Raw genomic sequence first — 15,000 nt, 5'->3', positions numbered from 1 at the left:
AGCAGCACCAGCAGCACTATCAAGGGTACCCAAGCCACGGGGGCATGGGGGACCTCCCGCCAATGTCCCCGGGGTACCAGCGGCCACACCCCCAGCAACACATGACGCAGCAACACATGGGTCAACATATGCAGTACGAACAGCAACAGTATGGGCAGTACGGTCAGATGGGGCACATGGGGCAGGGCATGCAGGGTCACCCAGGCCACGAGGGACCCCCGGGGCGGGAAGGTGACCCGTACAGCTTCGTGGATGAGTACAGCGGCCCCCCGCCCCGCCCCGTGGAGGAGGTGCTGGGGACGACTCAGCCTAAGAGGAGAGGCAGGAAACCCAAGCACATCAAGCTCATGGAAAATGGGTGAGTGGGGTAGGGGGGGGAGGGTATGGGGTGATGGGGTGGGGGTGATGGGGAGGGTATGAGGAGAGTGTAAGTATGAGGGGGTGATGGGGGGAGGGAGGATGTATGAGGGGTGATTGGGGAGGAGGAGAGTATGGGGGTGTAGGTATGAGGGGTGATAGGGGAGGGGGGTGTATGGGGTGATTGGGGAGGAGGGAGGAATGAGGGGTGATGGGGGAGGAGGAATGTATGGGGATGTATGAAGGGGTGATAGGTGGGGAGGGGTGATGGGGGAGGAGGGAGTGAGGGGTGATGGGGGGAGGGGAGTAAATGAGGGGGTGATTGGGGAGGATGGGAATGTATGGGGATGTATGGGGGGATGATGGGGGGGAGGGGCGTGAATGTGGGGTGATTGGGGGGAGGAGGGTGTGAGGGGGTGATTGGGGAGGGAGGATGTATGAGGGGTGATGGGGGGAGGGAGGATGTATGAGGGGTGATGGGGGGAGGAAGGGGATGTATGAAGGGGTGATGGGGGGGCGAGGGGAGGGGGGTGTATGGGGGGGTGATGGGGTGATGGGAGATAAAGAAAGGGAGGAGGTCATGAGATACAAGCATTGGGGTGATCTATATCAATTATGTGACAAAATTACTTTAGTTCACCCCAAAAATCACCTTTCACCCCAAATTCACCCCAAAAATCACTTCTCACCCCAAATTCACCCCAAAAATCACTTCTCACCCCAAATTCACCCCAAAAGTCACCTCTCACCCTTGTATTCACCCCAAAAAATCACTTCTCACCCCAAATTCACCCCAAAAATCACCTCTCACCCTTGTATTCACCCCAAAAATCACCTCTCACCCCAAATTCACCCCAAAAATCTCTTCTCACCCCAAATTCACCCCAAAAATCACTTCTCACCCTTGTATTCACCTCAAAACTCATCCATTCATCCCCCTAAAAAATTATCTATCACCCCAAAATTTATATTTCACTCCAAAATTCATCTCACCCAAAATTCACCCCAAAAAACTTGCAAATCACCCTAAATAATCATCTCTCACCCCAAATTCACACCACCAAAAACTGCACATCACCCCAAAATTCATCTCTCACCCCAAATTCACACCAAAATTCATCTCACCCCAAAGTCACACCACCAAAACTGCACTTCACCCCAAAATTCATCTTTCACCCCAAAATTCACCCCAAAATTCATCTTCCACCCCCCAAAAACTTGCAAATCACCCTAACTAATCATCTCTCACCCCAAATATTGCACTTCACCCATATCCACACCCCAAAATATTCACCCCAAAAACAACCTCCCTATCTCCTCGGCCCAAAACTAAAGTCGCGCCCCACCACACCAGACTGACCCCAGCACCCCATTCCAGCGGCGACCCCCTGGCCATCGCAGCGGCCCAGGCGGCTCATGAGGCCAAGAAGAGGAAGTGGAAACAGCTGGGGCCGGACGGGAAGCCTATCTTGGCCCCTATCAAGCAGCGGAAGAAGGTTGACAGATTTGACGGCATTCCTGAAGATGAGGTCTCCAAACGCACTCTCCCAGATCACCTCGGACCCAACCTGGATATAGTCATTGTGAGTATTTTGGAGTATGAGGTGCGTTTTGGGGCGGACACACTCACACACGCACACACACAGATGTCTATTTTCATTTTTCCATATCTCAGTTTTTCCTTTTTTTATCTTTCTTCAATATCTTGGACACAATCAGAAAAGTCATGTATGAGGTGTGTTTGAGGCGGACACACACACACACACACACACACACACACATGCAGCCGTCAATTCTAATCAATTTTCTTTCTATCTTTTTTTTTTCTCTTTCAAGTCTCGTCAAATTTCTTTCACTCGCCTGAATTTCTGGAGTATAAAGTGCGTTGGAGATGGACACACACACACACACACGCGCGCACACAGTCATTTATTTTTTATCTTTTCTTCATCTTCTTTTTCTTCGTCTCTGCAAATACATCAAATACACACACACACACACACACACACACACATCTGTCTCTTGCTAAGGTGATTTTTGTACTGGTCTCTCAGCCTCTTATAAACTCCTTACATTCTTCTAATCTTACATTCTTCCAATTATCTTCTTTCTTACAGTCTTGCATTCTCTCTTTCATATTAAATCTTCCCAAAACTCAAACTTCATCCCAAAAGCCTACTTAAAATTCACACCTAAACACTTAAAATCAACCCCTCAAAAATCCTCTGAAAATTGCGCAGCACCCCCCAAAGCCAACCAATTCATCCTACAATGATTATCTTTCACCCCAAAATTCACCCCAAAAACTCAAAATTCACCCCAAGAAACTTAAAATTCACCCTCAAAAATCCTCCAAAAATTACACATAGCCCCCCAAAGCCAACCAATTCATCCTACAATAGTTATCTTTCACCCCAAAAATTCACCCCAAAAAACTCAAACTTCAACCCAAAAACTTAAAATTCACCCCAAAACTTAAAATTCACCCCAAGAAACTTAAAATTCACCCTCAAAAATCCTCCAAAAATTACACATCGCCCTCCAAAGCCAACCAATTCACCCCACAAGTTATCTTTCATCCCAAATTGCACCCCAAAAAACTCAAACTTCAACCCAAAAACTTAAAATTCACCCCAAAACTTAAAATTCACCCCAAGAAACTTAAAATTCACCCTCAATAATCCTCCAAAAATTGCACATCGCCCCCCAAAGCCAACCAATTCACCCCACAACAGTTATCTTTCACCCCAAAAATTCACCCCAAAAACTCAACATTCACCCCAGAAAACTCAAAAATCACCCCAAAAACTTAAAATTCACCCTCAAAATCCTCCAAAAAATTGCACATCACCCTACAGAGCCAACCAATTCATCCGACAATAATTATCTTTCACCCCAAAAACTCATGAATTCACCCCAATATGTACTTTTCACCCCACAACCCAAATATCACCCCAAAAAACTTGCAATTCACCCCAAATCATTATCTTCCTCCATCTCTTAAATTTCCTCTTTCTCTCCTCTCCCTTTCCTCCTCTTTCTCTCCTTCTCTCCTGTACCATTTTCCTTCCTCTCTTCTTCCCTTCTTCTGTTCACTGTTTTCCTTTTCCTTCCCTTTCCTTATTTTCTTCTCCTCTATTCCTCCTTTCCTTTCCTTTTCTTTTCCTTCCCTTTCCTTCCATTCTTCTCTATTCCTTCTGTCCTCCTCCCCTTTCCTTTCCTTTCCCTTTCCTTCCATTCTTTTCCTCTATTCCTTCTTTCCTTTCCTCTCTCACTCTTTTTCTTTCTCATATTATCATCCTTTCCCTTCTTTTCCTATCCCTTCCTTTTCCTTTCCTTTTCCTTCATAAGCGAAATATTTTTAATCTTCTCCCAAGACTTAATTTTCAACCTCCTCTTCCCTTCTTTATCCGCATTTTGTCATTCCTTTCCTTTCCTCTCCTCTTCTAAACCTATCTTCATCAACATCACCTCTCCTATCTACTTCCATTTCTGTTGTATTTTCCTTCATTATTTTCTATATAATTTTTTTTCTTTATTCTTTTTTTCTTGATTATCTTTTGGTTTTCTCTTCCTCTCTCTCTCTCTCTGTCTTTCTCTTTCTCTTTCTCTCTCTCTCTCTCTCTCTCACACACACACACACACACACACACACACACACACACTCCCTTTCTCTCCCTTCCTTCCCTTTCCTTCCCTTCCTTTCCCTTCCTCTCTCTCTCTCTCCTCCTCTCTCTCCCTCCCTTCCTTTCCCTTCCCTTCCCTTCCCTTCCTCTCTCACACACACACACACACACACACACTCTATCTCTCTCTCTCCCTTCCCTTCCCTCTCCTCTCCCAAACCCATCTCCACCACCCCACCAAAACACCATCACCCACCCAACCCACCTATCAACACCCACTTCTATGTCTAAGATGGACCCTTTCATTAATCCCTATAGCTATGTTGACACCCATGATTCAGTGTGTTTTTAGGATTTTTAAAAGGGGAAAAAAGATGTTTGTAACGGGCTTAAGACAAGGGCATGGGCAGGGGTAGGATCAGGCAGGGGTAGGATGTCTTAGGATGTATTTAGATAGTATAGGAAAGGAAGAGAGATAGAGAAGGAGGAGGAGGAGGAGGTATTAGGAACACAGGAGAGATAGAGAGATAGAAAGGAAGGAGAAGGACAATTATAGGAACAGAGGAAAACACAGAAAAGAAAGAGAGAAATGAAAGAAAAAGAAGGAAGAGGAGGAAGATTATAGGAACAGGAAAACACAAAAGAAAATGAGAGAAATAAAAGAGAAAGGAGAAGAGGAGGAGGAGGAAGATTAAAGGAAGAGCAAAACACAGAAAAGAAAGAGAGAAATGAAAGAGAAAGAAGAAGGAAGAGGAGGAAGATTACAGGAAGAGCAAAACACAGAAAAGAAAGAGAGAAATGAAAGAAAAGGAAGAAGGAAGAGGAGGAAGATTACAGGAAGAGGAAAACACAGAAAAGAGAGATATATATATAGAGGGAATACGCTGGGGGGGGGTTGCTTCACCCACCCTACGATGCCAATGTTAGAAGGAGATTGAGAGAAAAAGAGTTGAAGAAAGAGAGATAGATAGAAGATATACATACAGAGAGCCAGATTTTGAGAGAGAAATTTGAGCGAGGGAAGAGAAATCGAGAGAGAGAGAGAGAACCACATTAGCTAAGAAATTAAGACCAAGAAAGCAGATTGAGAGATAGAGAGAGAGATGAAGAAAGAGAGAAAGAGACAGAGACAGTTAGCTAAGAACTTGACAGAAGATTGAGAGAGAGAGAGAGAGAGAGAGAGAGAGAGAGAGAGAGAGAGAGAGAGAGAGAGAGAGAGAGAGAGAGAGAGAGAGAGAGAGAGAGAGAGAGAGAGAGAGAGAGCCACATTAGACAAGCAATAAATAAACAGAGCTAGAGAGACAGAGACACCCATAGATAGACCTACCCTTATTTAGCTATCCTTAGGCCCAGCATTAAGCCAACCAGCAGGCCTATGAAAAGAGAGACAGAGAGCCACACTAGCCAAGTTATGAATAAACAGAGCTAGAGAGAGATAGACAGACACCCACAGATAGACCTACCCTTATTTAGCTATCCTTAGGCCCAGCATTAAGCCAACCAGTAGGCCTATGAAGAGAGAGAGAGATAGAGCGACACCCACAGATAGACCTACCCTTATTTAGCTATCCTTAGGCCCAGCATTAAGCCAACCAGTGGGCCCGTGCCCGGATGAACGGTTTAATCATGGTAACATGAAGATTTCTAAATTCCCCTTCCAGATCGGAATAAATCCAGGTTTGTTTGCGGCTTACAAGGGGCACCACTATGCCGGACCTGGGAACCACTTCTGTGAGTATTGAAGGGTGTGGGGGGATGGGGTGAGAGTAGGGGGGGGATGTGGATGTGTGGGTGTGTGTGGGGGGGTATGGGGATGTGTGGGTGTGGAGGTGTGAGTGGGTGGGGGTGTGGGGGGGTATGGGGATGAGTGTGGGTGTGGAGGTGTAAGTGGGTGTGGGGGTGGGGGGTGGAGGTAAAAATGACCAAAAGAGAGAGTGAGAGAGAGAGAGAGAACAAAAGGCTAAAATAATGAGAGAGAGTGAGAGAGAACGAATGAGAGAGGAAGAGAGAGAGAACGAAAGCGAGAGAGAGAGAGAGAGAGAGAGAGAGAGAGAGAGAGAGAGAGAGAGAGAGAGAGAGAGAGAGAGAGAGAGAGAGAGAACAAGACCCCAAATCATTGAGGAAATGAGAGAGAATACCCCAAACTATAACCCCAAAAAAGAGAGAGTGAAAGAAAGAGTGAGCGAGAGATAGAGCGAGTGTTCCCAGACCGCAATCAGAGAGAGAAAGAAGAGGAAAGAGAATGACCCAAACTGTAACCCCAAAAATGAGCGAAAGAGTGAGAGAAAGAGAAATAGAGCGAGATAGAGCGAGTGTTCCCAGTCCGCAATCAGAGAGAGAAAGAAGAGGAAAGAGAATGACCCAAACTGTAACCCCAAAAATGAGCGAAAGAGTGAAAGAGAAATAGAGCGAGAGATAGAGCGAGACAGAGCGAGTGTTCATAGTCCGCAATCAGAGAGAAAGAAGAAAGAACGCCCCAAGCTGTAACCCCCCAAAAAAGAGCGAAAGAGTGAGAGAAAGAGAAATAGAGCGAGAGATAGAGCGAGATAGAGCGAGTGTTCCCAGTCCGCAATCAGAGAGAGAGAGAAAGAAGAAAGAATGCCCCAAGCTGTAATCCCCCCAAAAAGAGCGAAAGAGTGAGAGAAAGAGAAATAGAGCGAGACAGAGCGAGTGTCCCCAGTCCGCAATCAGAGAGAGAAAGAAGAAAGAATGCCCCAAGCTGTAACCCCAAAAATGAGCGAAAGAGTGAAAGAGAAATAGAGCGAGAGATAGAGCGAGACAGAGTGAGTGTTCATAGTCCGCAATCAGAGAGAGAAAGAAGAGGAAAGAGAATGACCCAAACTGTAACCCCCGAAAAAAAGAGCAAAAGAGTGAGAGAAAGAGAAATAGAGCGAGAGATAGAGCGAGATAGAGCGAGTGTTTCCAGTCCGCACACCCTGGAGCCCAGTGACGAGCCCCCCAATGGTCTTCTCACTGCAGGGAAGTGCCTGTACCTGTCTGGACTGATCCCTGAGCCCCTAACCTCTGAGGACGACTTCAGGCTGCTGGAGCACGGCATCGGATTCACAAACATCGTCGCCAGAACCACCAGGGGCTCCGCCGACCTCACCAGGAAGGAGATCAAGGAAGGTAGGTCACCGGGGGAGGCCAAAAGGAAGTCTAGCCTAACCTAACCTAACTTAACCAATCACTAATATCTGTGTTCCCTTTAGAAGTGATCTTAGAAGCTGTTAAACTAATCTACCACTAAAAGACACTAAAAGAAGGACCAAAAGAAAGTCTAAATTAACCTTGCCTAACCTAACCTAACCTAACCTTGCCTAACCTAACCTTGCTTAACCTAACCTTGCCTAACGTAACCTTGCCTAACCTAACCTAACCTAATCTAACTTTGCCAAACCTAACCTTGCCTAACCTAACCTAACCTTGCCTAATCTAACCTAACCTTACCTTGCCTAACCTAACCTTGCCTAACCTAACCTTGCTTAACCTAACCTTGACTAACCTAACCTAACCTAACCTTGCCTATTCTAACCTAGCCTTGCCTAGCCAAACCTAACCTAATCTAACCTTGCCTAACCTAACCTTGCCTAACCTAACCTAACCTAACCTAATCTAACTTTGCCTAACCTAACCTTGCCTAACCTAACCTAACCTTGCCTAACCTAACCTAACCTAACCTAACCTTGCCTAATCTAACCTAACTTAACCTTGCCTACCCTAACCTTGCCAAACCTAATCTAACCTTGCCTAACCTAACCAATCCTTACCTATCACTAATATCAATGTTCCCTTTTAGCAGAGATCTTAGAAGCTTGTTAAACTAATCTACCATTCAATAGGCCTATCACATCCCTTAGCAATAAAAATGATAATAATAATAATAATGATAATGAGGTGGTAATTTAAAGGTTATCAAATTATAGATATATTTCACTGACTATATATATATTTTTTTTTACTTGTCTATGGTTGAAATTATTCCTTGATTAAATGGGAAAGTCCAATGTGTGTGTGTGTGTGTGTGTGTGTGTGTGTGTGTGTGTGTGTGAGAGAGAGAGAGAGAGAGAGAGAGAGAGAGAGAGAGAGAGAGGTGTGTGTGTGTTTGTGTGTGTGAGAGAGAGAGAGAGAGAGAGAGAGAGAGAGAGAATGTGCATGTGTGTGTGTGTGTGTGTGTGTGTGTGTGTGTGTGAGAGAGAGAGAGAGAGAGAGAGAGAGAGAGAGAGAGAGAGAGAGAGAGAGAGAGAGAGAGTGAGATTGAGTGTGTGTGTGTGTGTGTGTGAGAGAGAGAGAGAGAGAGAGAGAGAGAGAGAGAATGTGCATGTGTGTGTGTGTGTGTGTGTGTGTGAGAGAGAGAGAGAGAGAGAGAGAGAGAGAGAGAGAGAGAGAGAGAGAGAGAGAGAGATGAAAACAATGTCTTTTTTTTTTTCTTTTTTTTTTTAGGATAGAATTTCCACTCTCTCCTTTTGACACTAACACCACCACCACCATCGCCACCACCACCATCACCACCACCACCATCATCACCACCATCACCACCACCACCACCACCACCAGACACAAAGCACTTTTTTTCTCTTTTTCTTTCTATTAATTTTTCCTCAATTTTCCTTTTTTTTTTTTCTCTCAATCTCATTCATCTTTCCTTCCTCTCTTCCTCCTCCTCCTCCTCTTCTTCCTCTCTTTCCTTCTTCCTTCTCCTTCCCTCTCCTCCTCCTCCCTCTTTCTTTTCCTCCTCTTCCTAATTCTCCTTTCTCTCTCTCTCTCTCTCATTTATCATCCCTTCCTTTCTTTTCCTTCTCTAACTTAACCATCTCTCTCTCTTTTCCTCCTCCTCCTCCTCCTCCTCCTATTCTTCCCTTTCATAAACTATTCCTCCTCCTCCTCTTCCTCCTCCTCCTCCTCGCTCACACCCTTCCTCTCCCCCAGGTGGTCAAATCCTCCTCTCCAAACTACAGCAGTTCCAGCCACGCATCGCAGTGTTCAACGGGAAGGGAATCTACGAAATATTCTCCGGCAAGAAGGAGTTTTCGTTCGGCAGACAACCAGAGAAGATTGAAGGGACGCGAACTGTGAGTCTTGGTGTGGGGTGTGTGGGTGTTATTGTAGAGTTTAGGGGTTGTGTTTGAAGGTCGGGTGTTCTTCTAGAGGTTGTTACGTTCTTGCACTGCGGTGTTGTCGAGGATAAATTTGGGAGTTGGAAAGTTTCGTTTAGTCGGCGTAACATCTGTGGTCATATGCCGGAGAGACAGAAGGGGATTTCCAAAGGTCAAAGGTTAAGTCCACAAACACATGACCTTATTTAGCTTCAATATTTAGAAAGCATAATGAAAGTCTTGTATCAGTAGAAGAAAAAGGACATTACCAATTATTAAAGGCATCACATACTATTCAATCAACTTGCAAAGGTCACTGGTTAAGTCCGAAAACACATGACCTTATTTAGCTTCAATATTTAGAAAGCATAATGAAAGTCTTGTATCAGTAGAAGAAAAGTACATTAGCAATTATTAAAGGCATCACATACTATTCAATCAACTTCCAAAGGTCACTGGTTAAGTCCACAAACACTGACCTTATTTAGCTTCAATATTTAGAAAGCATAATGAAAGTCTCGTATCAATAGAAGAAAAAGGACATTACCAATTATTAAAGGAAACACATACTATTCAATGGACTTTCAAAGGTCACTGGTTAAGTCCGAAAACACATGACCTTATTTAGTTTTAATATTTAGAAAGCATAATGAAAGTCTCGTATCAGTAGAAGAAAAGTACATTAGCAATTATTAATGTCATCACATACTATTCAATCAACTTGCAAAGGTCACTGGTTAAGTCCACATACACTGACCTTATTTAGTTTTAATATTTAGATAGAATAATGAAAGTCTCGTATCAGTAGCAGAAAAAGGACATTACCAATTATTAAAAGCATCACATAACATTAAACAGCTCCAAAAGGTCACTGGTTAAGTCCACAAACACTGACCTTCTTTTGCTTTAGTACTTATAGAGTATTGGCAGTCTTGTGTTAATAGCAAGATAAATACATTAGCAAACACATATATCTCTACCCATACCTGTTACTGTTGTCCTGTTGCTCCTGTTGGTGGTGGAGGTCAAGGGGTCAAGGGGTCAAGAGCCTAGGTGACCCTCTCTGACCTGGCACTTGTCTGGTTCTGTTCAGTTAAGTGGTAGGCGTGGGATAAGCCTTGGCATCAGCTCCCACTAGGCTGTTTCTTAAGTTGTGTTGCAGTTCTTGTGTTTTCTGTGTCTTGTTTTCCAGATTAAGTTTAGGATTTGGTAAGGAGTGAACGAAATTTGAATTGCTGGGTCTCGGTCTTGGGTGAGTCCGGGGTCTGGAAAACAAGGAAGGGTTTGATGGTGCTGTTTCTGTCTCATTTACGGGGTCACTATTTTGTTCTGACAGGGAGAAGCAAAGAAAACATTATAGAACTTTTAGACTTGGGAAAAGGAAGGAAAAGGAAGAGAACAGGAGAATATAGGAAGAAATATGTAAGAGAAAAATGATACTTATATTTTTTTGAGAAAGAAAGAAGCAAAATACATTAGGCCTACAGAAATTTTAGAGAAGAGGAAATAAAAGAAGACACTATATTATGCTCTGGGAGAAAGAATGAAGCAAAAAGAGCATTATAAAACTCGTAGAAAAGAGAGAAAATAAAGTATAAGAAAACAGATTGTGAAAAACTAGATCAGGGAGTAACTTGATCTTGATGTCACAGGTGGCTTGAGATTTCTCCCGGCCAGTAGTAGGTCGGGAGTTTCGCCTTTCCAACGGTACTCCCTGATGTGTTTTTACAATCTGGGTCTATTTCTTTCTTTTTCTTTCATTCTTTTTTCTCTTATTGTCCAAAACTTATGTAGTTGCTTGGCCTAACTGTCAAACTAAAAGGTCTTGGTCTTGGCTCGGAAGGCGGCCATATTGCTTCTAAGGATGTCAACAAACCCTATTTAACACTGGGATGCATCAAAGGTCATTAGTGATTATATGGCAACACCTTAGAGTGAATTTAATGATATCTCTAATTACCATGATTGTATTTCCGGTCTAATATCGAAGTCTAATTCTTATAACACGGAGTAACGGCTGTTTTAAACCTAGTATTGACATTTAGTGAATATGTTTGAGTTGAAGTTTAAGGTATTTGTTAGAGCATTGGATGTAGTAGTAGTAGTAGTAGTAGTAGTAGTAGTAGTAGTAGTAGTAGTAGTAATTGTAGTAGTAGTAGTAGTAATCTTGCAGCCTCTCCCCCCCATCATTCCGCCCACCTCCCCTTGCGCCCCCTCCTTGTCCACCTACTTTGCCTCCCCTAGACCCCCCCCCCCCTTTGTCTGCCTACTAAGCCTCCCCTACCCTACCCCCTCCCCCCATTGTCCGCCCACTAAGCCGCCCCTTCTTCCAGCACGTGTGGGTGATGCCGTCGTCGTCCGCCCGCTGCGCCCAGCTGCCGCGTGCCCTGGACAAGGTGCCCTTCTACACGGCCCTCAGGAAGTTCCGCGACTTCCTGAAGGGCACGCTGAAGGAGCTCAATGAGGAGGAGATCACCTTCATCAACGCCAAGGTCAAGAACCTCAAGATGGAGGTCCCGGACAAGATGGAGCTGGGGTGCGAGGCGCGGTGCGAGCCACAGCCAGGGGAGCTGTGCCGCCCCGGGGAACTGCCGCCCATGGGCTCCCCCTGCCCCGAGGAGGACCGGCTAGTCATCAAGGAGGAGGTGGACCTGCCCACCAAGCTGGAGGGCGAGCTGGAGGAGGAGGAGATCACCAAGGAGATCCCCCAGACGCTCTTCAACCTCAACGGCATGACCCGGGAGCAGCTGGACTGCATGGAGTGCCCCACCATACCCATCAGGAAGAAACGGGGCCGCCCCAAGAAGACCCCCGATGACCCCAACGCCCCGCCCCGGCCCCGGCCCCGGCCCATCAGCACGGACCCGCTCATGTTCAACGGGGAGCAGCCCATGAAGAAGAAGCGGGGCCGCCCCAAGAAGGTGCTGGAGGACGGGTCCATCCCCACCCCCAAGCGCCCCGGCCGCAAGCCCAAGGCCCTCAAGGAGATGCTGGCCCAGCAGCCGCCCCAGCACCTGCTGCACAACCCCCAGCTGGGGCAGCACCCCCAGCTGGCGCAGCAGCAGCTGGGGCAGCAGCAGCCCCCCGTGGGGCTGGCCCACATCAATGGCATGATGTCCCCCGCGGGCTACAGCCCCAACCCCGGTGCTCAGACCTTCTCCCCCCAGTACGGGGGCCACACCCCCGTCCACGGGGGGGGCAGCCTAACCCCCAACCACACTGCCCCCGCAACCCACAACCCCGCCATGGTGCCCAGAGGACCCACGCCCCAGCAGTTCGGCCAGAGCCCTGGCTACTCCCCCGGCCCCCACCACCAACACCAGCAGCTGCCGCCCCGGCCCCCGGCGTACCCCCACCAGGTGGGGGAGCCCGGCGGGGAGCTGAAGGTGGACGAGGAGCACCACCTGGGGCTGTCCTCGCCCCCCGCCTCGCCCCTCATGGCCCAGCCGGACTTTGAGCCGCCCAGCAGCATGCCCGAGGGGGACCTGTCCATCGGCGCCTCCGACACGCAGAGCTCTGCGGCCCTCACGCCGGGCCACCAGGAGGAGCCGGGCAAGACGCCCCTGCCCCTGGCCAGCCAGGAGCAGCCCGGCCCCCAGCACACGCCCACCATGCCCGGCCACTTCTCCAACCCCACCACCCCCGTGGACGGCAGCTCCTACCAGAACTACCCCTCCTACCCCTCCAACGCCTCCTCCCACTCCCCCTCTATGGCCAAGCCCGCCCCCATCCACCCCGGCCAGTCCCCCACGGTGCCGGCCAAGACGGACGTGGCCTCCAAGAGCCTCTCCGGCCTGGAGTCCCTGGTGGACCAGATCCCCAGCCTCAATGAGCAGGAGACCAGCTCGCAGCACTCCGCTCACTCCAACTCCGCCCCCTGCTCCAACCCCACCACCCCCGGCCCCCCCGCCCCCTCCTCCGCCCCCTTCAGCCCCAGCCACGTTCCGCCCACCTCCTCCTCCTACCAGAGCTACCCCGGGGGGAGCGGCTCCCAGGGCGGCGGCTCGGGGTACCCCGCGTCGCACTACGGCTCCCCCCAGTCCTCCCACCCCTACTCCCCCCACTACAGCTCCAACAGTACAAACCTGAGTACAAACTTCAGTGTGAGCTCACTGGCCAATAGCAGCATTAGCACCACCATGTCCTACAGCAGCGCCGGCGCCTACGAGCTCGGCGGCTCACCCCAGGCCTCCACCTCCTCCTTCAGCGTGTCCTCCCTCACCTCCAGCGCCCCGGCCGCCCCCTCGCCCTCCATGTACAGCCAGTCCTACTCCCCTGCCCCGCCCGCCGCCCCCGGACCGCCCCCCTCGCACTCCTCGTACCCCGACATCATGAGCCCCTCCATGCTGGCCCACACCCCCCCCATGGGCTCCTCCTTCATGAGCTCCCCCAGCCTCATGAGTTCCCCCACGCCCATGAGCTCAAGTATGGGTGGGTCGTCCATGGGGGCAATGGGGGCCCTCCACTCCTCCATGGGCATGACGGGGTCCCAGCTCCCGTACCCCTACTCCCAGTACAGCGACACCTCCCCCGGCTACCCCCCACCCAGCCACTCCACCTTCCCCTATCCCCCGACCGCCCCGGGTTTCCATGTCCCCTCGCCCCGGTTCCCCTACCCTTCCCCCTACGCCAATTCCCCCTACACTCAAGGCTACTCCCAGAATGCCATGTTGGAGCGCATCAAGCAGACCAGTATGGGCATGGGCTTTGGGGGTTTCTAACAAGGTGCAAGAGAGACAGTGCGTAGCGTGTAGCTCGTAGCGTACCATAGCTGTGTCCGGAGGCAGCCGCGCGATGGCCGCCTCCCATGCTCACTGTACCGTATCAATGTCAGTTCCTTGTTTTAGCTTTTTTATAATATTTGTTACCCCCCGACGCCGTGCACCCCCCCCCTGCCCCGCCCTGCGCCCCGCCCCGCCCCGAGGAGCAGGAGTGTTCGCCATACATGACAGGGTAAAAATAATTGCTAAGCGAATGTGATGCTCCACGCAACACTCCCCCCCAGCGAGCAGCGCCCCGCCCCGCCGCCCCGAACCCCCGCCCCGGCCGATGATCTCAAGGCTGCCCCGGCCGTCCCTTCTGGCCCGTGGACCCAGGGACGAAAAAAAAGACTAAGTCCACTAAAGTGATTCTCGGGGCATCTCGGGGCTCCACCGGGGCCGCCATTCCGGGGCTGCTGCCTGCCCCCATTGCCCCTTACCCCGACTAAGCTGGACGGCCCCGCTGATAGACACAAAACAAACAGTGTGCGCCATAAGACAGTGTGCGTCAGACAGGACTGTACGTGTGTGTGTGTGTGTGTGTGCGGTGGTCTGGGTGTGGGGCGAGGCGGGTCCGGGCGGGGCGGGGCGGGGCGGGGGACGGGTCAGCCCCCTCCCGCCCCCCCTGGTGATGAAGCGTAGTGTTAATTTAAGTGTTTTTTTTGAGGCCGGTCCAGAATGACGTCTTTTGTCTGTTGTGAGTGTTGAAAGTCAGTTCCTTCCACAGAGATGATAATAATAATAGTGAGCCCGGAGAGAGAGAGTGAGCGAGAGATAGAGCGAGAGCGAGCGAGTCGTTGTAGCATTAAGAAGAACAAACGCGAGAGAGGGAGAGAACCGGAAATTCAGGGTGAGATACGGAAACCCCCCCCGAGTGAAAGTGTGAAAAGAACTCAAGGAAAAGATATAGGAAATGAAAACCGGTGACAAGGGAAGAGAAAACGGAGCAAGAAGGATGAAGAAGGCAATAGAACATACCAGCTAATCCCTTATAGACAGCACGATACTCCTTCCTTCGGTGCAATATCATAGTCAAGGTTTTAAGCAAGTCTCCCCTAAAAAAAACCTCTAGCTGTCGTTTTCTTCTTCTCTCTCGTCGTTTGTCTATTGTTTTTCATACGCACAGCACTACTACCACCACCACTACTACTACTACTACTA

At 49.0% G+C, this 15,000-nt stretch overlaps 1 protein-coding gene and 1 long non-coding RNA gene across 5 annotated transcripts in view; one reads left to right on the top strand and one right to left on the bottom strand.

Annotated features, from left to right (window-relative positions):
* LOC126992770 (uncharacterized) overlaps positions 1–15,000 on the bottom strand; it is a 212,733-nt gene that overhangs the window by 170,097 nt on the left and 27,636 nt on the right. For both annotated transcript variants that reach the window (XR_007747030.1, XR_007747031.1), the window contains exon 3: positions 10,066–10,344. This is a non-coding gene — a long non-coding RNA (uncharacterized LOC126992770). The remainder of the gene's footprint in view (positions 1–10,065; positions 10,345–15,000) is intronic.
* LOC126992759 (trithorax group protein osa-like) overlaps positions 1–15,000 on the top strand; it is a 177,929-nt gene that overhangs the window by 162,580 nt on the left and 349 nt on the right. The window contains exons 5-10 of one of the 3 annotated variants that reach the window (XM_050851570.1): positions 1–358; positions 1,736–1,940; positions 5,645–5,714; positions 6,963–7,112; positions 8,913–9,055; positions 11,413–15,000. The exon at positions 1–358 is cut by the window's left edge and continues 224 nt beyond it; the exon at positions 11,413–15,000 is cut by the window's right edge and continues 349 nt beyond it. In XM_050851570.1, coding sequence (XP_050707527.1) covers positions 1–358; positions 1,736–1,940; positions 5,645–5,714; positions 6,963–7,112; positions 8,913–9,055; positions 11,413–13,800 — 3,314 coding nt within the window. In that variant the 3' untranslated portion in view covers positions 13,801–15,000. Of the gene's footprint in view, positions 359–1,711; positions 1,941–5,623; positions 5,715–6,962; positions 7,113–8,912; positions 9,056–11,412 lie in introns of all 3 variants that reach the window. The other 2 variants (XM_050851569.1, XM_050851568.1) reach the window with 2 other exon arrangements.

The sequence above is a fragment of the Eriocheir sinensis genome, unplaced genomic scaffold (assembly GCF_024679095.1).
Source record: "Eriocheir sinensis breed Jianghai 21 unplaced genomic scaffold, ASM2467909v1 Scaffold50, whole genome shotgun sequence".
Lineage (NCBI taxonomy): Eukaryota > Metazoa > Arthropoda > Malacostraca > Decapoda > Varunidae > Eriocheir > Eriocheir sinensis.
The sequence above is the reverse complement of the archived record's forward strand: the minus strand, read 5'-3'. Positions and strand labels throughout refer to the sequence as shown.